Source organism: Schistocerca nitens, chromosome 2 (assembly GCF_023898315.1).
Source record: "Schistocerca nitens isolate TAMUIC-IGC-003100 chromosome 2, iqSchNite1.1, whole genome shotgun sequence".
In the NCBI taxonomy this organism is placed as follows: Eukaryota; Metazoa; Arthropoda; class Insecta; order Orthoptera; family Acrididae; genus Schistocerca; species Schistocerca nitens.
In genome coordinates, this window is record NC_064615.1 from 186,835,809 (window position 1) to 186,862,972 (window position 27,164).

Genomic DNA, 27,164 nt, shown 5'->3' on the forward strand with positions numbered 1-27,164 from the left:
TGTAGGGAAGGGACCGTTTGATGTGGAATGGGTGGCAGCTGTCATAATGGAGGTACTGTTGCTTGTTGGTGGGTTTGATGTGGACGGACGTGTGAAGTTGGCCATTGGACAGGTGGAGGTCAACGTCAAGGAAAGTGGCATGGGATTTGGAGTAGGACCAGGTGAATCTGATGGAACCAAAGGAGTTGAGGTTGGAGAGGAAATTCTGGAGTTCTTCTTCACTGTGAGTCCAGATCATGAAGATGTCATCAATAAATCTGTACCAAACTTTGGGTTGGCAGACCTGGGTAACCAAGAAGGCTTCCTCTAAGCGACCCATGAATAGGTTGGCGTACGAGGGGGCCATCCTGGTACCCATGGCTGTTCCCTTTAATTGTTGGTATGTCTGGCCTTCAAAAGTGAAGAAGTTGTGGGTCAGGATGTGTCTGCTTGTGTCTGTATATGTGTGGATGGATATGTGTGTGTGTGCGAGTGTATACCCGTCCTTTTTTCCCCCTAAGGTAAGTCTTTCCGCTCCCGGGATTGGAATGACTCCTTACCCTCTCCCTTAAAAACCACATCCTTTCGTCTTTCCCAGACACCTTGTGTCTGCTTGTGTCTGTATATGTGTGGATGGATATGTGTGTGTGTGCGAGTGTATACCCGTCCTTTTTTCCCCCTAAGGTAAGTCTTTCCGCTCCCGGGATTGGAATGACTCCTTATCCTCTCCCTTAAAACCCACATCCTTTCGTCTTTCCCTCTCCTTCCCTCTTTCCTGATGAGGCAACAGTTTGTTGCGAAAGCTTGAATTTTGTGTGTATGTTTGTGTGTCTGTCGACCTGCCAGGACTTTCATTTGGTAAGTCACATCATCTTTGTTTTTAGATATATAAAATGCATAAACTGTTATTTGTAGTTAGCAAATGTAGATGTGTTGAGGTGACATGTCATATAAGTCAGCATTAACGCCAATAAATTTCTGAAAACCCGAGATTTCACAATTTTTTCTCTTGTGTGTCTATCACGTCTTAGTAGCTAACAAGGAAAGCTCATCTCAGATACTGTTGACACAATATGCACTCAAAATAGAGTATGCAGGTTAGAATTCAACCATGGATTCTACATCTTTTTATCATGAAACATTTTTTTAGTGTCCTCATTACTTTAGATGATAAAAACTGATCACTGAAATACTTTCTTATAGGGAAAAGCCATATATACTTTTGTCAGGTGATGATGATGGAAAGCACTATATTCTCACAGCGGCAAGTCAAGACAAAAATGATTGGAGCTATGAGAAAAATGTTTATTTGGACACAAAAGCTACTACAACAGGTAAGGTGTTGTGTTGCTTAAGAATGACAATCTTTTTGATGCTACAAGCAATCTGTTTTTGGTTTTTGACAATGTTCTTGTTCTTTCACACAAAAGCAATATCACACACACAAAGAATAATTCAAATTGATGGCTGTTTTACTTAATATGTGATTACCACTTTAACTGCTTAAGAGATGGAGCTACAATAGTGTCCATGTAAGCACTTTCTAATGTCACTGATTTACCCACATTTGTTAATTGATGGCCCAAATTACTGAAGAGTTATTAAAAGCATAAGTGTTATAAAAACAGCCTGACTTCAGTTTTGTCTCTTCATCAACTAACAGTCTCTCTAAGAGGATGCAAGAAATTTTGCCATATAGCTAGCTAACAAGCATATTACTTGGACTGTTGAGGATACAAATGAATCTTGCTGTAACAAAAACAACACATGTTTTATTGAACGTAGTTTCTTTTAGAGCAATACATAAGAGACAGGTTGTATGCAGCACTGAACACATTGACTGGACAACAGTAATACAGGGTACAGAATAGGATGGACACTCATCTACCATTGCTTAAATAATACTGTTTCCTTGGCAGCTCACCAGAGCGTGCCAGGGGGTTGATCCAGGTGTGCCTCTACGATTAGGCCTGCGAACTTTATGGATGCACGAGCTCTGAAATTGCGCACACCATGAGTGAAGATACATCACACACACACACACACACGCACACTAATCACTAATATGGATTATGTTAATGGCACCAAGGTCCTGAAGGAACTTATTCAAGCTACAGAACAAGTACATAAGTAAACATCCTTACAATGCTGCTTTTAATTTTATGAGATCATTTATTACCACAGTTTTTTTTGGCAGCTTATTGTTCATAATTTTACAATAGTGTAGTGTCCCTTTTGGCAAACATGGTTTTACTTGGTGCACATGAAAGTTTATTTTCCATTTAGTGTTATTACAATGAATATTTTGAGTTTTGATAGCTGTATTACAAAACAGTGCATATATTTCTTAATAGAAATACATGCAAGAGTAAGAATTCGTGTTCTTTTAAAGAGAGCTCATCCTTCAGGGCAGAATGTACATTCCTTATGGCAACAGTTTTCAAGGACTTTCATTAAATAACACATTGTTCTTAACCTTCTAAATATACTGTAAATGTGTGTATCTCATTTGCAGTTGTCCTGGAGCAAGACCTCAGAAGTTTTGTATTGATTGCACTTGCAATGTCTGTGTCTCACATCTTCATTATTAATGACTTCACAATTTCTATTGACAATGTAGGAATTTAATGGTACTATTTATTTTTATTATCAGCTTGTCAAGGCTGAACCAGTTTACAATACAGCTCAGTAATGCAGATAGTGTTTTCCGGAGCATTCCTGCAATTTTACCAATGATGAAGATACTTAATTTAGATTTGTAATTAAGCTGCTTCATCTTCAGAGCCTCACATATCTATTCTATATAATGTTCTTTATTAACATACAATGTAAGATATTGTGTCCTATCAGATAAATTTTTCATATGCTCTAGTAGATAAGTGACTTCACAAGTCTCAGTTTTTGCACTTATTCTCTGGTTTATGTTCCATAAGCTAAGTCAAGTTGTTTTTCCTGTTTTCCATCCTTGGTTCCATAAAACTTCAATGCTTTCATCAAGTTTAATTAAATAAATTCACACACCTACCCCCCCCCCCTCTTCCCCCAGCAATTAATGGTGTGATAGAATATATTATACAGTCATTAGAAGAAAAAAAATTGTGTCTATAATATTTCTATATGTCTTCTAAGCTATAGCACTCAAGGACAAGCAGGAGAACAGATACAATTATACCTATGGAACAGGAAATAGTGTGTACCAATATAGAACACAGACCAGTCACAAACCATCAAATACAGAGTGGCACGGAATTTATAATTGGGTCATTGCTGTTTATCCTCTTTATAAATGACAGAAACGTTGAACAGAAAGAGAAGAAAACATTGTATGCAGATGACCTGACAAAATTGATCAGTGAGCAAAATATGGAACAGGTTGAGAGAACAGCATATACTTCTACAAGCATTGCAGTCCAGTGGAAAATTAAGTGGTTATAAACCAGAAAATAAAACTATGTATATTCAGTGAAGTCTGAGCATAAGGATTTAGAAGTGGACAAAACAAGGCTGGAAGAAGTAGAATCCAAAGTCTGAGCATAAGGATTTAGAAGTGGACAAAACAAGGCTGGAAGAAGTAGAATCCACTAAATTATTAGGTATTACTGTGGCTAATGAACTGAATGGAAATAGTGTATTAATTCTGTCTGTAAGAAACTCAGCACTGTCACATTCATAAAGCTACCACAACACACAGACAAACAGCTTCTGTGGAAAGTACATCATGGATTCCTTCAACAGTACCCGCAGTACAGAGTGACAGTATGGGGAAACTCAAACATTCAAGAAATGAAAAGAGTATTCACATTGAGGGGTAAGGGATGGGGGACACTTCTGAAACATGAAGAAACTGCTTCAGAAATCTTGGCATCATAACTTTTACTTATTCATAGATATATAAAACAACAATATATATTACAGAAGACAGTTCAGAATGGATCACAAATGAATGATAATGTACTATCCACAATGCTCAGAGAAAAAAAAAAAAAAAAAGTTATGAAGCATATCCCTCTGATTGATAATCCTTGTAAAAGGACTTCAGTATCACGTTATGAAGAAATTATTCAGAATCCTATATCAGAGTATACACCACACTAACTTAACAAAGAAACTAAAAAACTATCTGGCGGTAAAGAAATTTTGCAGGTGAAAGTGTGCCTATTAAATTAAATTTATATGGGTTTTTCTTTGTAATCAGTGGTGTTTAAAGAGGGCAACCAAAATCATTATTCCTCAGGAAATAATTGATACTGGGTGTTTTCTGTTTTTGATATGTTGTATATAACACACACACTTTATGTGTGCAATATAATACTACAGAATCAAATAAAATTTAATTCAGTTCAATTCATTCATTATAATGGGCTTTCCAAGTTTGGCATCTCACACATTATGTGAATCAGTTACTAATCACAATGTGGATGCATTTGTCAAGGAGTCTGCATTTTATGTTGGTACTGTGTCAGGGTTACAGTCACATTTCTCTGAAAATAGCTACAAGCTTAACATATTATTGTCTCAGATCGTAAAAATAGTCTTGGAATTCTTGCAATCACGTGCCACTATATTTACTCCCTAGTAGTACTGCTCGTTAATAAAAAGAGTGAACTAAGGATGAACTGTGAAATTCACAGCTCGAATAATATAAGTTAATAATAGTAATAATGATGAAGAGAATGATGATAGTAATAATAATAATAATACTTGTTTCAACATTGAATGATTCTTTGCATATATACAGAAACAGCAAAGGCTACTAATCTCAATATACAGCACAGTGTCTGTGTCTGTGGCCCTGTGAGATATACAAATGTTTCTCACTCGCTCTCCGCGTTTGAGTAGTTTCACTTAATGTGAGACAGTGGAATGACACAAGTCTCTGATAATTAAGCCTGTTATTTGAATGTTTTCACTCAGTCTCTAGGTTTGAGTGGTGTCACTTAGTCTACATATTTTCAGCCTTTTTCCATTTGGGGGTGGTGCAATGTCCTTGGGGCCAGATGCACAGTGCCACTGCTGCCAATCTCTAGCAGTCAGGAGTGCATCTGTCATGAGGAGGTGGCCTGATTGCTGGCACAGTGCAAGGAACTGCGCCATCTCCTCCTGATGGCTGCACTCCTAGCAGCAGCAGGAGGCTCACGTGGAGCATGTGGGGTGCATGTGTAACCTGAGGGAGGTTTTTAACTAATGTTCATCATCACTCACATCTTTTCAGTAAAACAAAATGCAAACAGTTGCTGAAATTTGGTAATGCCCTTTCTTCCTCGATCACCATGCAAAACTTGGTTGATTGATTTCATTTGGTTGCTCAGATCGACTTGTAGCACTGAAATGAATAATTCAACCAACTGATCCAACTGTCTTCATCTACATCTACATTTATACTCCGCAAGCCACCCAATGGTGTGTGGCGGAGGGCACTTTACGTGCCACAGTCATTACCTCCCTTTCCTGTTCCAGTCGCGTATAGTTTGCGGAAAGAACGACTGCCGGAAAGCCTCCGTGCACGCTCGAATCTCTTTAATTTTACATTCGTGATCTCCTCGGGAGGTATAAGTAGGGGGAAGCAATATATTCAATACTTCATCCAGAAACGCACCCTCTCGAAACCTGGACAGCAAGCTACACTGCGATGAAGAGCGCCTGTCTTGCAAAGTCTGCCACTCGAGTTTGCTAAACATCTCCGTAACGCTATCACGCTTACCAAATAACCCTGTGACGAAACATGCCGCTCTTATTTGGATCTTTATCTCCTCTGTCAACCCGACCTGGTACGGATCCCACACTGATGAGCAATACTCAAGTATAAGTCGAACGAGTGTTTTGTAAGCTGCCTCCTTTGTTGATGGACTACATTTTCTAAGGACTCTCCCAATGAATCTCAACCTGGTACCCGCCTTACCAACAATTAATTTTATATGATCATTCCACTTCAAATCATTCTGTACGCATACTCCCAGATATTTTGCAGAAGTAACTCCTACCAGTGTTTGTTCTGCTATCATATAATCATACAATAAAGGATCCTTCTTTCTATGTATTCACAATACATTACATTTGTCTATGTTAAGGGTCAGTTGCCACTCCCTGCACCAAGTGCCTATCCGCTGCAGATCTTCCTGCATTTCGCTGCAATTTTCTAATGCTGCAGCTTCTTTGTATACTACAGCATCATCCCTGAAAAGCCGCATGGAACTTACGACACTATCTACTAGGTCATTTACATATATTGTGAAAAGCAATGGTCCCATAACATTCATGCCAGAGGTTACTTTAACATCTGTAGGCATCTCTCCATTGAGAACAACATGCTGTGTTCTGTTTGCTAAAAACTCTTCAATCCAGCCACACAGCTGGTCTGATACTACATAGGCTCTTACTTTGTTTATCAGACGACAGTGTGGAACTGTATCAAATGCCTTCCGGAAGTCGAGGAAAATGGCATCTACCTGGGAGTCTGTATCTAATATTTTCTGGGTCTCATGAACAAATAAAGCGAGTTGGGTCTCACACGATCGCTGTTTCCGCAATCCATGTTGATTCCTACAGAGTAGATTCTGGGTTTCCAGAAATGACATGATACGCGAGCAAAAAACGTGTTCTAAAATTCTACAACAGATCGATGTCATAGATATAGGCCTACAGTTTTATGCATCTGCTCGACGACCCTTCTTGAAAACTGGAACTACCTGAGCTCTTTTCCAATCATTTGGAACCTTCCGTTCCTCTAGAGGCTTGCGGTACACGGCTGTTAGAAGGGGGGCAATTTCTTTCACGTACTCTGTGTAGAATCGAATTGGTATCCCATCAGGTCCAGTGGACTTTCCTCTGTTGAGTGATTTCAGTTGCTTCTCTATTCCTTGGATACTTATTTCGATGTCAGCCATTTTTTCGTTCATGCAAGGATTTAGAGAAGGAACTGCAGTGCAGTCTTCCTCTGTGAAACAGCTTTGGAAAAAGGTGTTTAGTATTTCAGCTTTACATGTGTCATCCTCTGTTTCAATGCCATCATCATCCCAGAGTGTCTGAATATGCTGTTTCGATCCACTTACTGATTTAACGTAAGACCAGAACTTCCTAGGATTTTCTGTCAAGTCGGTTCATAGAATTTTACTTTTGAATTCACTGAACGCTTCATGCATAGCCCTCCTTACCCTAACTTTGACATTGTTTAGCTTCTGTTTGTCTGAGAGGTTTTGCCTGCGTTTAAATTTGCAGTGAAGCTCTCTTTGCTTTCGCAGTAGTTTCCTAATTTTGTTGTTGAACCACGGTGGGTTTTTCCCACCCCTCACAGTTTTACTTGGCACGCACCTGTCTAAAACGCATTTTACGATTGCCTTGAACTTTTTCCATAAACACTCAACATTGTCAGTGTCGGAACAGAAATTTTCGTTTTGATCTGTTAGTTACTCTGAAATCTGCCTCCTATTACTCTTCCTAAACAGACAAATCTTCCTCCCTTTTTTTATATTCCTATTTACTTCCATATTCAGGGATGCTGCAACCACCTTATGATCACTGATTCCCTGTTCTGCACTTACAGAGTCGAAAAGTTCGGGTCTGTTTGTTATCAGTAGGTCCAAGATGTTATCTCCCAAGTCGGTTCTGTGTTTCATTGCTCGAAGTAATTTTCGGATAGTGCACTCAGTATAATGACACTCGATGCTCTGTCCCTACCACCCGTCCTAAACATCTGAGTGTCCCAGTCTATATCTGGTAAATTGAAGTCTCCACCTAAGACTATAACATGCTGAGGAAATTTATGTGAAATTTATTCCAGATTTTCTCTCAGTTGTTCTGCCACTAATGCTGCTGGGAGGGGAAGTCGGTAAAAGGAGCCGATTATTAACCTAGCTCGGTTGTTGAGTATAAACTCCACCCATAATAATTCACAGGAACTATCCTCTTCTATTTCACTACAGGATAAACTACTACTAACAGCAAAAAACATGCCACCACTGGTTGCATGCAATCTATCCTTTCTAAACACCGTCTGTGCCTTTGTAAAAATTTCGGCAGAATTTATCTCTGGCTTCAGCCAGCTTTCCGTACCTATAACGATTTCAGCTTCGGTGCTTTCTATCAGCGCTTGAAGTTCCTGTACTTTACCAACGCAGCTTTGACTGTTTACAATTACAATACCGATTGCTGCTTGGTCCCTGCATGTCCTGACTTTGCTCCACACCCTTTGAGGCTGTTGCCCTTTCTGTAGTTTCCCGAGGCCATCTAATCTAAAAAAAACACCCAGTCCACGCCACACAACCCCTGCTACCCATGTAGCCGCCAGCTGTGTGTAGTGGACTCCTGACCTATCTAGCGGAAACCAAAACCCCACCACCCTATGGTGCAAGTCTTCATTCAGTTGTTCCTATCATTAACAAATAGTTTGCTGTGATTCATATACTTTTTCAAAACACTTATTACTCTCTATGATACTACAATATTCTTCTAAGTGTAGGAAAGGTTTTGAAAAAAGAAATTCCTTAAGCTTAAATGTTACTGTGGGAAGAGTAATGATAATACTGGGCAGTGCACTGACTAATTTTAATCGTACATATAGCAGAGCCTTTTCATAGCATGCTATTCTGTGGCTGTTGATGTAAAATTTTTCTTTGTTTCTATCATTTTGTGTCCCTGTTTACAGTTTAGAATGGAATTTTATTTTTTACTGCAAAAATATTTGACCGTTTGCCAGTAGACTTCAGGCAGGAAATTAAATAATCTACAGATATTCTAAATTGAAGTACAAAAAGTTCTCTCCAGTTTATAGACAGCTAATAACATGTGCAGTTACACAAATTGTCAATATGAAATTGTAGATTAAAAACAGGAGCTGAGTGGTGCAAGACAGGGAACAGTAGCTTCTCTACACCAATACATATAAAGAAAACAGAGTTTTCTAGAGAAAAATACCATAATTAAAAATGCAAGGTTAGCACTTCACAACAGTAGCCTACAGTGGCTATTTGAGCCTGTCAATGAACTCTTTAACTTGTTCCTCATTCCCGCACTCTCTTTCTGGTTGGTATTTACAGAACATAATGTGTGAATGACTGAATGAATAAGGAGCACACCTAAGTGTCTACAGTACCTATTTAGTTTAGCCTCCCATTTCTGGACCAACTGTCAGACAGAGTAGATGATGGAAGAAACCATTGCACTCACCTGTAACTAGTTGATTAAGTGAACACACATTTTTCGGCCAGCTCTATTGTACTGGTTCTGAAGCTTTAGCAGTTTGTCAAGTGCAGTTGCTGTTGATGAAAGGAGCAAGAGTGTAGGGAGGAGAGGGAGAGGTGGAGAGAGAAAGCAGGATGATGGCTGGGGCTGGTTGGGGAGGGGGGGAGGGGGGGGGGGGGTGGCAGGGGGACAGGACAGGGCTGAAGCACTAGTGAGCTCACCCTGTTGCAAGCAGATGTGTAATGAACTTTCGCTGAAATCACCAATTTCCTCCAGGTTTCTATTTTTTCTGTATATTATCCTTCTTTTATTTTAACCTTTAATATTGCACAACTGCCTGTTGGTTTACAGTGGACATCATACCCAGAGCAGATGCTTCCTACCTCAGCTTCTGAGTTATGTAACTGTGTTTGCAGCTTTTCAGCTGTGTATCCTAAAATGTTATCACTTAACATTCTTATTACATTTGAGCATCTTCCACCCTCTCTTCTGCACTTGATTAACAACACAAATTATATCTCAATCTATTGCTACTATTTTTTTTTTCAAATATGTTTCATGTCTTATCTTCCTGTGACTCACTCGTCGCCACTGTGAACCAGCCACCAACATTAACTCCCTCATCATATCTTGGAACGAGAGACTGTCAGTGTCCTGCAAGGATCAGCACTGGTCTCATTCTTGTTCTTAATTGACATAAATTATCTGCCAATGACTTTGAAAGACAGTTGTTGCAGTTGACATAACCATACTAAACAAGGTTCCAGACTCAACCTTACCAGATGCAGCTCAAATGATAGTTGCACAAGCCTATGACCGGTTCAAAGCAAATAGTTGTCTCAGTCTCACCAAGACTCATATGTGATTTTAGAGAAACAAAAATAATCTGCTAGCACCAGGAAAATTTAAAACTGAGACAACACGTAAAAACATTAATCAGGCAACTTAGTTTAGGATGTTTTGCCCTTGAAAGTATTTCTCATTGTGTTGACTTGAGCACAACTTAATTGTTAGAAATAAGTAATCCAAAGTCAGGTAGATACTAAGCCAACAACAATATTAGATATTTAGTAGCTATTTAATACAACTGAAAAAGTGGCATCATTTGTTTTCTAAATGGGGGTGACTATTAATTTTGCTTTAGTAAATTTAGTTTGAGAAAGCACAAATAGTATATAGCAGTTTAACACATTAATTAATATACATTCAGTTCTTAATAGCTACTTCACCTCACTAATGTATAACGACTCAGTTAACGTAACTGAATTGCTCCTTCATTACACAGTACATATGATGAATGAATTAATAAGTCTTCATTTTTTCTAATTGTTAATCCACGAAAATTATGTGTGTGAATGTAAAATTTCTTTGTGCTCAGAAAAGGTGATTATTTAATGAAAATAAACTTTCACTTTCAGGCAAATCAGTTGTAGCTGACTTGGATGGTGATGGCAAGAAAGAAATTGTTGCAGCTGCCTACAGTGCCGGCAGAGTATATGTTTATACTTATGGAGATGTGTAATAACGTCCACTATTTCTTACTGACATGTGTAATGCTACACTGTAAAATAAGTAATGCAACCATGTAAACTAATACACATTAGTCAGCATACAATGTACCATTATTAGTGTAGTATATTTATTAGCATTTGATCCAATACCTTTTTGTGTTGTCATTTGGATTATTTTGTCAAATATTTTGTGCATTTTGTGTTTCCTTAAAAATGAATTCTACATTTCTGCAAGTTCATCAGAGGCAACAAACAGCTGCTAAAATACTGTTGCTACATTGCATGTATTATAAAAGTTGATGTTTCAAAAGACATTAAAAACTTATTAAAACTTGGACCGTGAATTCTTTTATTTATGAAAACCACTTATGTGCAATTTCTTTAGTTTCAGTTAAAGCTTATTGAGTCCACATGTGAAAGGCATCCATTATTAGTTATAACATAAGAATCCCATGCTCACAGAGTAAGTATAGGGGATAAAATGATCTATCTGAGACATAATATCCCAGGGAACCACTCCACTTCAAATGAGCCTCTACTCTAATTATGTAATACACAGTTTTTTTGAAAATATTACACTTTTTTTAGATTAAGTTATTTTCTGATATTTTAGTATATCTAAACTTTGAGAGAGAGATACTCCTTCAAAATTTGATTAAATAACTTGTAGAATAAAGTAAATACTCATATTGTTATTGATGAGTATCATGGATAAACTTAGGATATAATTTTATAGATCGAATACTGATCTTCTTCCTTCAATATCTAAACGATGACTCACAGCAACAACAAAAACTTCAGAGTAAAAAGATGGAAAACAAAAGAAACTCTTGGGAGCAAAGAAATTCACAACACAGAACCAAGCACCACTAATGGAGAGGAAACACGATTCTGACACTGTCGTTAGACTGTGGTTCTGATTTATTTACTTTAACACTTATGCCAAATCAAACTGTGGTGCACCGAACAACTTTTAAATAAAAAATAAGAGGTCAAAACACATTAGTTACGAAGTCCTATCTTGGTACACATTGCTTTAAATTTGTTTGATTTTAAAGGCTTTGTAAATATGTCACCATGGTGATTTTCTGAACAAATATATTCCACATTGATATCCCCATTTTGATAGAGTTCACGCACAAAATAAAATAATACTTTGCTTCGATGTGCTTAGAACATTTATGGAACTCTGGGTTTTTCACTAATTTAATGGCACTTGCATTGTCAATGAACAATACAGGCGAGTTTCTTTTTCCACCGATCTCCAACAGCAGTTTGTTGAGCTATACTAACTCCCTGGCTCCTTCACTTGCAACAACGAACTCCACTTCAGTGGTGGATAGTGCAACTGATTTCTGCAGTTGAGGTGTCCACAATAGAGCCATATCACCAATCACTGAAACAAAACCATTTGTTGATCGTCTTGTTTTAGTGTTGCCAGCAAAGTCAGCATCAGCATATGCACAAAGTTTACCGCCAGATGAAGTATAGAAGAGACGTAATTCTGAAGTACCACGAAGACATCTCAAAATACGTTTTACAGAGTTCCAATCAGAAGTGGGTTTAGCCACAGATCGAGCAACTTTGAAAACGGCATAAGCGAGATATGGATGAGTAGAACATACCAGGTACATTAATGATCACACAGCCGAACATACGAAACGTTGTTGTCAAGAGTATTGCTATATTCACTGTCTAATTGTTCATTATCACATGGAGTTTTTAATCACCCATGTTAAAACGATGCTGAAGCTTCTCTGTGTATGCTCGCTGTGAAATAAACAAGCCAGACTGTCGTTGCTCTATTTGCATACCTAAAAATGAGTCTAAGGATCCCATTGCTATTTTAAATTCAGACTTTAACATATCTAAAAATGAATTCAGCGCACTTTCAGTTGTCCCTGCTGTAAGTCCATCATCGACATACATAGCAATCATCAATTTTTCTGTTTTGCTTTGTCGGATGTAAATACATGGTTCTGCTGTTGAACTAATAAAGCCATTTTTTCTCACGAATGAATAAAACTTATTTTTCTAGCAACGAGGTGTTTGCTTGAGTCCATACACTGATTTCTTGAGTCGACAAACACGACCTGACCCGTCATCGAAACCTTCTGGTTGAGTCATGTATATTTCTGTATCCAAGTCACCATATAAAAATGCAGTTCTAACGTCAAACTGAGCAAGTTTCAAATTTTCTTCAGCTGCAATCGCTATTACAGCACGAGCGTCATAACGAGCAACTGAACTAAACGTTTTATCATAATCAAGTCCGACACGTTGAAACATACCGCGCACAACCATGCAAGCACAGTATCGATCCATGAGGCTTATATTTAAGGGGCTCCGGAAAGGCTCAAAATCATGAAAAGTTCAATTTTTACTTTTTTGCGTTTTCTGAATCTGCAGACTATTACCTTTTAATGGATATATAATTTATTCAATTTCGAAGACTACAACTATTTTTAAATTTTTTTTGAAATGTGTTCTACATGGGAGTGACCCACTGTGGCGCTGTTAAACTGCTGTCAAATGGTGTTATTATTAACGTCCGTGTTTATCAGGTACATTTTAGTGATGTGAGATAAAGTATGTGTTGTGGCTAACCTGTGATGGTTCAATATATATCGCTGGTGTGATTGTCGATTGTTTCATGTTTATTTACTCTGTCGTTATCTCGAAAATATTCGCAATTAATTCTGTTTCTTGAGTCTCTGTTTTGTTGAAGTATAATAATGAGTAAAAGTAAAGTTATTAGAAATCATCTGAAGGCTTTTAAGAAAAGGAGAAATGTTGGAAAGCCAAAGGTATGTGTTATTACTGTAAACAATAAAGACGATAACCAAGTGAGTGAACCTAACCTCTCAAGTACACCTGCCCATAGCAGTGAAAGTGGGAAATAAAATACTTCACAGAAGAAGCTTGGTTCAATGAGTGAAAACTAGGAATGTTTTATGGGCGAATCGGATGTGAATGAAATATTTGATATGTCGGTTCTCAAAGGAATTTTTTCAAACTGTGTAAGATGTATTCATTGTAGTGAAGTTGGTCTGGAACTCTCCATAATAAAGCACGTAGGACTTGCTAGTGAAATACAACTGAAATGTGATAAGTGTTCATACATGACCACCTTTTGGAACAGTGTTGCAGTAACTGCAACTGAAGAAAATGGTAGCAAAATCTACGAACACAACATTAGATTTGTTTATTCCTTGCGTTCAGTTGGTGAGGGTGCTACTGCAGGTGCAATTTTCTGTGGCATCATGAATCTTCCAAATCCCCCTACCAAGTTTACGACCTATAATAAATTAATAGGGTCTAAAGTAGAAGATGTCTGTATAGAATCTATGAAGAACGCTGTGGAAGAGGCAGTAATGGAAAATAATGGTAACAGAGATTTGACTGCAGCGTTCGATGGTACCTGGCATAAACGGGGACACACATCTCTTCGTGGTGTAGTATCTGCCACCAGTATGTATACAGGGAAAGTTTTAGATGTAGCAGTAATATCAAAGTATTGTAGATGTCCACAAAAATATAAAGGTACACATGAAAATAATTTCAAAGCTAACTATAGTGGCAGTAGTGGAGGAATGGAAGTGGCTGGTGTTGCCAGTATATTCCAGCGTTCTGAGGCATGTGATAAAGTGCGATATGTTAATTACCTTGGTGACTGTGATTCTAAAAGTTTCAAACATGTTCAAGGACTGAAGCCCTATGATGATGATGTTGTAGGGCAGAAATTTGAGTGTATTGGACACGTACAGAAGCGAATGGGAACAAGACTTCGGCGACTGAAAGCTTCGTACAAAAAACAAAAACTCAGTGATGGTAAAGGGTTGGATGGGAAGGGAAGGTTAACTGACAGTGTAATTGACAAAATACAGAACTATTATGGAATGGCTATTAGGCAAAATACACAAAGTGTCGACGAAACGAAGAAGGCTGTTTGGGCTCTTTTTTTTCATACTTCTTCAACTGATGAAAATCCCCAACATAGCTTGTGTCCCAAAGAAGAAGACAGTTGGTGTAAATATAACAAAGGATTGCTAACTGGTGAAGTGTACACTCATAAGCATAGTCTGCCTCATGCAATAATGGAGGTGATAAAACCTATTTTCAGAGACTTAGCAGCACCTGAACTGTTGAAAAAGTGTATTCACGGAAAAACTCAAAACCCCAATGAAAGTGTAAATAGTGTTATATGGTCGAGAATCCCCAAGACTGTATTTGTTGGAATAGAAACACTTCACTTTGGTGTGTACGATGCTGTTGCGACTTTCAATGATGGCAACATTGTAAGGTGCAAGGTATTTAGAAATATGGGAATGAAGATAGGTTCTAACATGGTACGAGCGATGCTTGCTTTAGACAAGGAACGCCTTCGGGCTGCAGACAGGGCTGTAAAGAGTCTAGAAATACAAGCAAGAGTAAACAGGAGGAGGAACAAGAGGAAGCTGGAGGAGGAGTTTGCAGAGGATGAAGATAATCCATCCTATGGACCTTGAATGCACTAAAAAGTTAATCCAATCTTTGTCGCTCGATTCCCAAAACTTTTATTTTCTCATACTAATTACATGTTTTCTAAGGATCTTCCAAACGTATTTGTTTCAAACTTTCAGTAAATGTTACACAGTACCTTCTGCATAATTTAACACAGCCTTTTTCCAAAACACTGTGCATTTTTAAATATATAAAAAAAAATTTGCAAAAAAATGTTGTGAATTTTCATTACAATTGAAGAAAAATCATCTTTAATAACTGAACTAAAATTTTGTAAAATCCCTGTGTTAAGTCGTAGTCCATATTCCAATAAATAATCTGTAAAAAGTTCAACTTCCTACCTCAAATACTTTGTGAGGAAAGATGTAATTTATAAGCGTTATTTTAACATTGCAAGTATAGGGCGTTCCGGAGCCCCTTAATACAAAGCACCCATCTCAATTATCGATAACACATTTTCCTTTCGGCAGTTCTACCAAGTCCCAGGTGTCTTTCAAATGTCTTCATTTCTTCTTTCATCACATTAAACCATTCATTGGAATCACTACTTTTCATAGCTTCGTTGAAGTTTGTTGGTGCAAGCTCTTCATGGACTGCTTTTGTCAGCCAACTAATGCATTTGCTTCTTGAGAGTGGTGAGACTGGTATCCTAATTCGTAGTCACTAAATTTCACTGGGGGACGTATTTCACGAACTTAGTAACTCATTCAAATATTCTTGGTTACTAGTTCCAATCTGATCAACAGTAGTATCACTTTTCTCTCCTGTTTCTTCAGGTACAGAATTAAATTCCAATTCAATCGAATTTCCAGTTGTATATACCTTTTCTCGTTGAAAACCGACATTGCGTGATTTCATCGCACGATAGTTTGATGGAATCCACATTTTGTAACCACATTTGTCATTCATGTAGCCAATGAAACGACCAGGTATAGCCTTTTTATCGAACTTAGAACGAAATTTCCTTGTCAAACAAACGTAACATTTTCATCCAAAAATTCGTAGATAGCTAAAACTGTTAGAAAAACGGCTGTGTCACATGCATGAGCCCAAAATGATTTAGGTAACTTGCTAGACGTTATCACTGAGCGAGATAATTCAACTATATGTCGATTTGCTTGTTCAGCAACACATTTTGCCCAGGAGGTCTGGACACGTGAGACGAAACTCAATACCACGGTTTTGTAGAACAGCAGCTACCAAGTTACAATTAAATCTCCTCCACCGTCAGACTGAAATACGTTTACCTTATGACCAATAGCATCGCACTCCTTGCCGGCCAATGTGGCCTGGCGGTTCTAGGCGCTTCAGTCTGGAACCGCGTGACCGCTACGGTCGCAGGTTCGAATCCTGCCTCGGGCATGGATATATGTGATGTCCTTAGGATAGTTAGGTTTAAGTGGGGGACTGATGACCACAAATGTTAAGTCCCACAGTGCTCAGAGCCATTTGAACCATCACACTCCGTCAAATATGTTTTCAAATTGTTAGCCACTTCAGATTTATTTGGAATGAAATATACCCGAAAGAAACGAGAAAAATCATCTTGAAAATCGCATAGTAACGAAAACTATTTATAGAGTCAATAGACATGGGTCTATTAATGTCTGCATTGATCAACTTACTGACAGTTTGTGGACCATCTCTTAAATTGCTATATGGTTTACAGTAGGATTTGCCAAGAATATATCCATCATGAAATGATGTGGTATCAGGGCACTTAACTGATATACCAAAACGAGGGAGCACATCTCGTACATGACGTCTATCTTGATGGCCGAGTCTCTCATGCCAACATTGTACTTGTTCTTATGTAGTTGCTAAGTTAATCATTACTTGTGAATCTCGAGGACAAACTCGCATGTTTATAATGTATACAGAACCAACTAGTCTTCCTGTTGCGACTACTTCACTACGTCGCCGAATAATAACACCTTTGTTATCATAAGTCACATTTTATCCATGTCGCGTAGCTTGACGGACAGAGAAAAGTTGGTGTCTGACATCAGGTACATACCAGACATTTTCAAGCAAAGCAGGTGTCCACCTTTCGTTTATGAATATATCAGTATGAATACTGCCTGTCCCATGTGCAAAATTAACTTCTTTGCCAGCTGTCTGGACACATTGGGGAATCTGAAACTTTTCTAATGGAGCGAAATGCCGTTTATTTGGTGAAGGATGATGTGTCGTGCCAGAGTCCGAAATCCAAAAATCTGCACTTTCAAAATTAACATGAGACCACAAGCTAGTGTCTAGAAATGTATTTGGTTTGTTGCTCACTTTTAAACTGGAACTGAAATTATTGTTGTTAGCTGTTGCTTTTGGTTCTTCTGCGGCCATGCGATTTCGGCAGTTTGCGATGATATGTCCAGCTTTCTTGCAATACAGAAACGTACGACTTTCTTTCTTCTTTCACTTACTCTCCTCTGTTGCAAATTTCTTCTGTTTTTGATGTTGCTCATTCGTTTTTGATTTTGCGTAGAAAGCAGCACCTGCCTTTCTAGCTAGCGAATTCTCAATTGAACGCAGATTCTCAATTAGAAGCTGTGTCGTCTGCTCAGGTTTAGGAACATGATACCAAGTCGACTTGTAAATCTGATATACGTGTCCTAATGTTTTGAAAATACGATGTTCGAACAGCGAAAGGGGCGAAGTTGCATTTGTATTAATTTTGATCAGTTCACTGCACAAGTCATGGGAAACGTTCGCAAGTAGCGACGTGTGTTTTGTTATAGACGTGACGTCATCTTGTAACGTTTCAAAGAAACAATCGAACAACGTACATAGTCGCCACAATGAAAATTGTTCATGTACTGACATAAGGGTATCCCAGATTTCTTTTGCGTCAGTCTTCTTTCTTACCTGAATAGCAGGTTCCTCATAAAGCGCCATTCCAATGATACGAGCTGCCTGAGCATTGTCCTATTGCCAGCGCCGATATGCGTCGGACGGGATACAACACGTCGGCTTTGACCAATGACGTCGGTATTTGCCAGAGATGATTTATGACCAGATTTAACAGCAGAGAAGAGTGAAACTTCCTGGCAGATTAAAACTGTGTGCCGGACCGAGACTCGAACTCGGGACCTTTGCCTTTCGCGGGCAAGTGCTCTACCAACTGAGCTACCCAAGCACGACTCACGCCCCGTCCTCACAGCTTTACTTCTGCCAGTACCTCGTCTCCTACCTTCCAAACTTAACAGAAGCTCTCCTGCGAACCATGCAGAACTATCACTCCTGAAAGAAAGGATATTGTGGAGACATGGCTTAGCCACAGCCTGGGGGATGTTTCCAGAATGAGATTTTCACTCTGCAGCGGATTGTGCGCTGATATGAAACTTCCTGGCAGATTAAAACTGTGTGCCGGACCGAGACTCGAACTCGGGACCATTGCCTTTCGCGGGCAAGTGCTCTACCAACTGAGCTACCCAAGCAGGTTCGCAGGAGAGCTTCTGTTAAGTTTGGAAGGTAGGAGATGAGGTACTGGCAGAAGTAAAGCTGTGAGGACGGGGCGTGAGTCGTGCTTGGGTAGCTCACTTGGTAGAGCACTTGCCTGCGAAAGGCAAAGGTCCCGAGTTCGAGTCTCGATCCGGCACACAGTTTTAATCTGCCAGGAAGTTTCATATCAGCGCACACTCCGCTGCAGAGTGAAAATCTCATTCCAGCAGAGAAGAGTGTTAATAAACAAAGGAATGCAGCAGAGAAAACATATGGCAGACATATACGAGTATTACACGCGCAAACAAAGTTGACACTAGGCGCGTTGGCTGATGGTAGCGACCATAAAGGCATTTCCCTTTTACAGTCTCTCCCATCAGCCACCGCGCCGAGTGTAAACTTTGTTTGCGCGAGTAATATCACGTCCAATAATGTTTGAACCATAACGATAAGGATATCGCTTGTTTGAATCCTAGCACTTCTGTGAAAAATATAGGGAAAAAAGGGATAGAAATAGCGGTAGCATAGAATACCTCAGTTGACATATATATGAGTTGTATCTCGGACTTCAGTCGATCTGTATAGGTTAACTGCAGTAGGGGATACAAATTTAATGTACCTCGATTTCTTCGTTTTAATTAGCATTAGTATCCTATTCTTCAGTTTAACTATATAGGTCAACTGAAGTACGGGATACCAATTTTACAGGTGTTGTTTCTCTTGCCTCCGTTTACTACCAGCACTCTCTTTTTACGTAGATTGTATTAATAGCGAAGGCGTTAAGATCTACATACATAATATTTGTATCCCATACTTCAGCTGACCTATATAGGTCAACTGAAGAATAGGATACTACTGCTAACGAAAACGAGAAAATCGAAGTATGTAACATTGGCAACCTGTACCTCCCTTCAGCTAAGCGAAGGCGAAAGAAGACGACACACACAAAATTTGTATCCCTTATTTCAGTTGACCTATATGATATGATTTACCTATATATGGGATACAATGTTTCTTTTCTGCCTTCGATTCTAATAGTATCGACTGAAAGTTATCATAGTCCTGCTAGCGACGATTAGAAAACCAACAGCAGTTAAATTTTTTATTCCATACTTCAGTTGAGCTATATAGGTCAACTGAAGAAGAAGATACTAATACTAGCGAATGGGAAATAACGACATTTATAACATGTGTATCCTGTACCTATATAGGTCAACTGAAGAATAGGATATTAGTGCTACCGAAGGCGAAAAATAGCGACATACATAACATTTGACCTGTGTAGGTAAATCACATCAATGTTACATATGGCGCTTTTTTCGTCTAGCTAGCACCAGTATCCGTACTTCAGTTGACTTGTGTACATCAGCTGAAGTACGGGATAGATATTTTATGTATGTCGGTCTTTCTGCCTTCAGTAGTGCTCGTGGATACTCGAAAAAATCGAAGTGATACCAGTACTGATAAAGGGAAAAAGAGCAACAACTGCAAAATTTGTGTTCCTTAACGCAGCTAACGAACCCATACTTAACACGGAACAGTGTAATATGACAAAGTAATACATCAAAATAGACAAATTCAGTGCAACATAAAAATAAAAAACTAAACTTCCCATATGGAAACTCCTCCGCAAAAAACCAAAGGTCGCCTTGAAAGACATCAACAAAAATCACATACCCACATACACAAGAAATACACAAGAAACACAATACCACGAAGAAACACACATATACACATACATACAAATATACAAACCCAGAAGTTCACACCAACGAAATGAAGTAAAATGGAAAAAAAAATCCACAGAAGAAAATTATGTAACATAAGAAACTGAAGAATGACGGATCAGCCCCAAAAATTCCAAATCAATATTTTAACCATCTCGACCAAACGCAGCCTTCTCCTTAATTATCAGTTATCCCCCATCCCAATTTGAAATTAACGGGCACATTTTGGAAGATACGTGTGCCCAACACGTTTAAGGAACACTTAAATGGGCAGTATGTATCGGGTACACTACGCCTCCATGAATATTCATCTAAAAAGCTATGTAAATTCGAAATCCGTCGTTTCCCCAAATCACTATATGAAGAGAAACCATCGGAAATAACTACAGAACCCTCTGCAACATGACCTTCAATTAATTTCACCAAAACTTTCTTCATTCGATTAGGAACTACTTTAAAAACTACATTGTCACATTCTGGACCTGAAATTACAGCCCCCCAAACCCATAAAATCCTATCGCAGGTTCCCCCCCCCTGTTGTGCTCGGTTTAGCCAAATTGAGACTCATCGTTTCCGACTATAACACCCGGCCCCCAAAGGCCCCCACAAACTTCCCTACAGAACAATACCAGTGTAAAACGGTACTCTCACTCACACAACATTCATGCACACACAAGCACACAGGATACCTCAACACCAACATTATATAATTTTTATTATATCCCTCAAAGCCAGCTTCGATTTCTCAAACCATGTTCCCCATCTAACTGAGCGCCATAGTCGATCCTTGCTACACCTCCATACGAATAGCTCGTAAATACGATGAGCGGACACACTTGTCAGGCGCATATGATCGCCGCACCCACGACATCGAACGTTATCAGCAAGAAGACCAGACTTTTCAAAAATCGAATGGTTGCCATCATGTCTACACCCAAAGTCTCCTTTTAAGTCTTCCACATTCATGGGAATAGATAAATCCATATCTATAAACGAAAATGAAAAAGTAAAAATTCCTCTAAATGAAAAGCTATTCTTCCAAATTATCTCAAACTTACTAAGAATGAAATTAAGTACCGAGTGAATTGGAAAGAACAAATTATTTAAATCAATGCAAACGAAAAAAATCTTACACAATTTCTAGCGCTGTCTCTGAAAACCACATTGGTTTTTTATCCAATTTACAGCGATGGCACTTATCCACAGCTGGCAACCGATTTATTATCTACGGCTCAAAAGTAAACACATTAATATCTATGAGTAACCTATGACATCATTGGTCAAAGCTGCCAGGTTGTATCTCGTTCTTCAGTTGACCCCACTGACATGTAACATCTATAATCGAATAAAGAGAATGATCCTTTAAACAAAGTTGAATCTGCCATTTCCATGTTTCCCACTGATCTTCACTTGACAGTTTGCAAATGTTTGTACTACTGATATCATCACTCAACTGAAGCACTGTGTTATTCCAAAAATTTTGCAGTCTCACAAATATCCTAGTAAACGGAAAAATAGTCTCACGAACGAATACTATAATTCTCAGGGTCTGAAGCATTCAAACCTGGACCCATAACCTGTTGTGGATGAACTTAGGATATAATTATGTAGCAAGAACTTGTCACTCTTAGGAATACTGATCTTCCTTTAATCTCTAAAAGATGACACAGCAAAAACAAAACTTCAAAGAGTAAAAACATGGAAAACAAAAGAAACTCTTAGAAGCAAAGAAATTCACAACACAGAACCAAGCACCACCATAAGAGAGGAAAGAAAACACAGTTCTGATTTATTTACTGCAACAATGAGAAGTTTCATTGTTCTCTAATTTGAGAATGAACAGGTTCTCATATTCTTGATTAGCCAGTAAAGATAGCATTTCTTAATATTTTTCTTGATTTATTTTCACGCTTACTCTGTCACATATAATGAAACATAATAAACTGTTTCTACATTTTAATGAAACTCATTTATGCATAATTTCTCATAGCAAAAGACACACTATGCTTGATTTGTCACACACAACAGCTTAAAAGTAACTCGCCAACAGTTATCTCCAGAGTTCCACACCCCCTACTCATTCCAGACTGACTGATATGGAGGGAATTCTCTTCTATATAGCACAAAATTGTTTTCCAGAATTTTCTAGAAGTTCCTTCGTAACATGTGGTTTTTATAATCATGAAAAACTGAAGCAAAACTGCATTTTTTTGTAGTTACAAACATCTGAGTATTCAAACAGTAATAAAAGATGTATATAGTCCTGAAAGAAAATTAGATATATAGAGGAGACGTTGAGTCACAGGTAGGTACAATGAAAAGATTGCTATATATTTTAGCTTTTGGCCAAAGGGCCTTCTTCTTAAGTAAAACAAGCACAGCTCACACACACGTGAACACTGTCTCTCGGCGCTGTGGCCATTATTCCATCCGACTTTCAAATGTTTGAATTGAAATGCAGAACTTTCAAAATATGCCACATAACAAGGTTTGTTAACCTATTGCAGTATTAACATTTTACATCTAGAAAAATATTGTTTCTAGTGAAGTGAATTACATTTTTCGAATACGCTGATGACTACCTATCTCATGAATAATAAACTGTTATAAATTACATAAATAAACTGAAGGCTGATTACAGCTTTTAAAGATACAACTTCTTCTTGAATATAAGGCTTTGTAAAGTGATATTCATTTCTCTAAAGTTGTATTTTCACATTGTAATTCACAAAAAATGTTTTATTATATTGTAGGCAAATTTTAAAAAAGAGTACAATTATGCAAATACTTCAGATTATTAAATACTTATGGAAAAGTCACAAATCTCATTCTTTACGATCAAAATTGGAATAAATGTTACCTAAATGGAGATGGAATTGTATCTTTCAGTTGAACCAGAGTGGTGTCACAACATCTAGTTGATCAAGAAATCCCTTGTTTTGTTATAGGGAGTGGACCCAGAAATCCTACCTCACCATACTGGGCATGGTCCTAGTGGTTTGCAGTTGCCTACCTCTGACCTGTTATGAAGTGTCAAGAATGTATCTGTGTTGTATGGATGACAGTGATGGGTGCTTTTTAAGTGCAGCGCCCCATTTGTATGTTATGGAAGAACAGAATGGAAACGTTGAGAACCAGTGCTTACACACATCCTACTCCTCTCGAATAGGCTCATGGGGACCACCAAGCTTAATGTCACCAACCTATGGACAGATCAACATCAACAAAGTCACACGCCCTTACTTCATGAGACACAGCAGTGAGGTTTTGAATTTAATACAGGGCTCTGTCACAAATACTGGTAATAAGAAATTGAATTCCACCAACTCTCCTCCACTTATTGGGCAAATATGGCAGTGAAAATGTTTCTTACTTCCATGTTGAGCACCACCATCCAAGTGTTCATTAGTGACCTCGGCTTTGGAGTCAGTTGTTATTACTTACACACAATCTCGTACTTTCAAGGAAGTAAATTATCAATTTTCATGTCGTTGTAGGTGTTTGGTGCTTCCTTGTTTCATCATTTCTCTAAGTTCTTGAACAGCTTCAGGTCGAATGCAAAGATCTTGGGTTTTAGATAGCCTGAGAGAAGAAAAGTGTATAGAGTCAAATCAGGTGTAGTCAGTGTCCAGCTAACATTACTATTCAAGAAACTGAAACTATTTATCTAAAAAATTGGAGTAAATGAACAGAACTGTAGGACAGCAGGTTCATGTCATTAAGCCCACATATTCGTAACACAAGCGTTTATCAGTCCTACAGGAGGTGGACAAAAATGTGGAAACATCAAAAATACAAGAAATTATCATGTCTAAAACGATGCAGGAAAATCATTGGCATTCAAAATAGCTTCTCAGAATGGATGAATACAGTTTCTACGGGGTTTTAAAGGCAATCCCATGCCAATATTCCTACAAAATAGTGGTAAGTTCAGGTAATGATGACTGAGGTGGCCACTGATCATGAAAGTATCCATGAGCTCAATAATACTGCGACCTGGTGACTATGGTGTCCAGGGGAAAAACAAAAATTCATCCCACCCTCACAAACCCAGGCCCATATTATGCAGGCTGTGTAATTAGGGGTCTCATCATCTTACAAAACAGCATCACCTTTGGGGAACAAACATTGTACCATGGGACGGACATGATTAGCCAAAGTGGTCACAAAATCATGATAGAATTTTGCACAGAGCATAAATTAATCATAGATAACACTTGGTTTAAGAATCATGAAAGAAATTTGTAAATTTGGAAGAGGCCTGGAGACAATGGAATGGTTCACATAGATTATATAATGGTAAGATAGAGATTTAGGAACCAGGTTTTAAGTTGTAAGACATTTCCAGGAGGCAGATATGGACTCTGACCACAATTTGTTGGTTATGAACTGCAGATTAAAACTGAAGAAACTACAAAAAGGTAGAGATTTAAGGAGATGTGACCTACTTAAACTGAGAGAACCAGAGGTTTTAGAGAGTTTCAGAGAGAGTAGTAGAGAACAGCTGACAAGAACAATGAACAGAGATACAGTAGAAGAAGACTGGGTAGCTTTGAGAGATGAAATAGCGAAGACAGTAGAGAATCACGTAGGTAAAAAGACAAGGGCTAGTAGAAATCCTTGGGTAACAAAAGAGATAGTGAATTTAATTGATGAAAGTGGAAAATATAAAAATACAGTAAATGAAGCAGGTGAAAAGTAAGCAAACGTCTCAAAAATAAGATCGACAGGAAATGCAAAATTTCTAAGCAGGGATGGCTAGAGGACAAATGTAAGGATGTAAAAGCATATATCACAAGGGTAAGATAGATACTGCCTACAGGAAAACCAAAGAGACCTTTGGAGAAAAGAGAACCACTTGTATGAATATCAAGAGCTGAAATGGAAAACCAATCCTAAGCAAAGAAGGGAAAGCAGAAAAGTGGAAGGAGTATGTAGAGGGTCTATACAAGAGCGATGTACTGGAGGGCAGTATTATGGAAATGGAAGCGGATGAGGATGAAGATAAAATGGGAGATATGATACTGCGTGAAGAATTTGACAGAGCACTGAAAGTCCTAAGTCGAAACAAGGACCCAAGAGTAGACAGCATTCCATTACAACTACTGATAGCTTTGGGAGAGCCAGCCACGACCAAACTCTTCCATCTGGTGAGCAAGATGTATGAGACAAGCGAAATATCTTCAGACTTCAATAAGAATATAATAATTACAATTGCAAAGAAAGCAGGTGTTGACAGGTGTGAAAATTACCAAAGTATCAGTTTAATAAGTCATCATTGCAAAATACTAACACTAATTATTTACAAACGGATGGAAAAACTGGTAGAAGCCGACCTCACGGAAGATCAGTTTGGACTCCTTAGAAATGTTGGAACAAGCGAGGCAATACTGGCCCTACAACTTATCTTAGAAGATAGGTTAAAGAAATGCAAACCTACGTTTCTAGCATTTGTAGACTTATAAAAAGCTTTTGGCAATATTGACTGGAATATTCTCTTCAAATTCTGAATGTGGTAGGTGTAAAATACAGGGAGCGAAAGGCTATTTACAATTTGTACAGACTGTCTGTCTGCCACCATCACTGAACACATACGTTCGTCCACGTTCTGTCTTCGTCCATGATGTTTTTCCACTTTCATTATGAAAAGGAAAAGCAGTGATCGAGAAGGGAGTGAGACAGGGTTGTGGCTACCACCGATGTTATTCAATCTGTGTACTGAGCAAGCAGTTAAGGAAACAAAAGAGAAATTTGGAGTAGGAATTAAAATCCATGGAGAAGAAATAAAAACTTTGAGGTTCACAGATGACATTGTAATTCTGTCAGAGACAGCAAAGGACCTGGAAGAGCAGCTTAACGCAATGGACAGTGTCTTGAAAAGAGGATATAAGATGAACATTAACAAAAGCAAAACGAGGATAATGGAATGTAGTCGAATTGAATCAGGTATGCTGAGGGAATTAGATTAGGAAATGAGACACTTACGATAGTAAATGAGTTTTGCTATTTGAGGAGCCAAAGAACTGGTGATGGCCGAAGTGGAGAGGATATAAAATGTAGACTGGCAATGGCAAGGAAAGCATTTCTGAAGAAGAGAAATTTGTTAACATCGAATACAGATTTAAGTATCAGGAAGTATTTTCAGAAAGTATTTGTATAGAGTGCAGCCACGTATGGAAGTGAAACATGGACGACAAATAGTGTCGACAAGAAGAAAATAGAAGCTTTCGAAATGTGGTGCTACAGAAGAATGCTGAAGATTAGATGGGTAGATCACGTAACTAATGAGGAAGTACTAAATAGAATTGGGGAGAAGAGGAATTTGTAGCACAACTTGACTAGAAAAAGGGATCGGTTGGTAGGACACGTTCTGAGGCATCTAGGGATCAACAGTTTAGTACTGGAGGGAAGAGTGGAGGGTAAAATTCATTGAGGGAGACCAAGAGATGAATATACTAAGCAGATTCAGAAGGAGGTAGGTTGCAGTAGTTATTCGGAGATGAAGAGGCTTGCACAGGATAGAGTAGCATGGAGAGCTGCATCAAACCAGTCCCTGAACAGAAGGCCACAACAATAACAATCCTTGGCAATAATACGACCTTGCAACGGAGCCCACGAAATACCGCAATGTGGCTGTCCAGATCGTAACCATACCCCCACCGTTCCTCATTCTTGGGACATAAACTCATTCAGAAGCTAGAAACAATGTGCAACAAGACTCATCTGACCAAATGACTTTTTGCCGTTGCTCCATACTCCAGGTTTTTTTGGCTGTGTTGACACATGTTACTGGTGTGAACATTTGCTTCGGTGATGAGTAGTTTTG

The 27,164-nt window shown here is 38.4% G+C and overlaps 2 protein-coding genes across 2 annotated transcripts in view; one reads left to right on the forward strand and one right to left on the reverse strand.

Annotated features, from left to right (window-relative positions):
* The window catches only part of LOC126235871 (uncharacterized), a 41,706-nt gene extending 30,702 nt beyond the window's left edge, over nt 1–11,004 (forward strand). The window contains exons 8-9 of the mRNA XM_049944775.1: nt 1,183–1,313; nt 10,575–11,004. Of these exons, the coding sequence (XP_049800732.1) occupies nt 1,183–1,313; nt 10,575–10,678 (235 nt within the window). The 3' untranslated portion in view covers nt 10,679–11,004. The remainder of the gene's footprint in view (nt 1–1,182; nt 1,314–10,574) is intronic.
* Nucleotides 11,005–11,669: 665 nt separating this feature from the next.
* LOC126234908 (uncharacterized) lies at nt 11,670–12,301 on the reverse strand. The gene is made up of 2 exons (XM_049943648.1): nt 11,961–12,301; nt 11,670–11,826 (listed from the first exon to the last, which is right to left on the reverse strand). The coding sequence occupies exons 1-2, from the start codon at nt 12,299–12,301 to the stop codon at nt 11,670–11,672; spliced, it is 498 nt and encodes a 165-aa protein (XP_049799605.1).
* Between the last annotated feature and the right edge of the window lie 14,863 nt (nt 12,302–27,164).

Coding starts and splice junctions, on each gene's coding strand:
- LOC126234908 (XM_049943648.1), bottom strand. CDS start 12,301: ATGTACCTGGTATGTTCTACTCATCCATATCTCGCTTATGCCGTTTTC. Junction 11,827..11,960: donor GCAAGTGAAGGAGCCAGGGA/GTTAGTATAGCT, acceptor AGCACATCGAAG/CAAAGTATTATTTTATTTTG.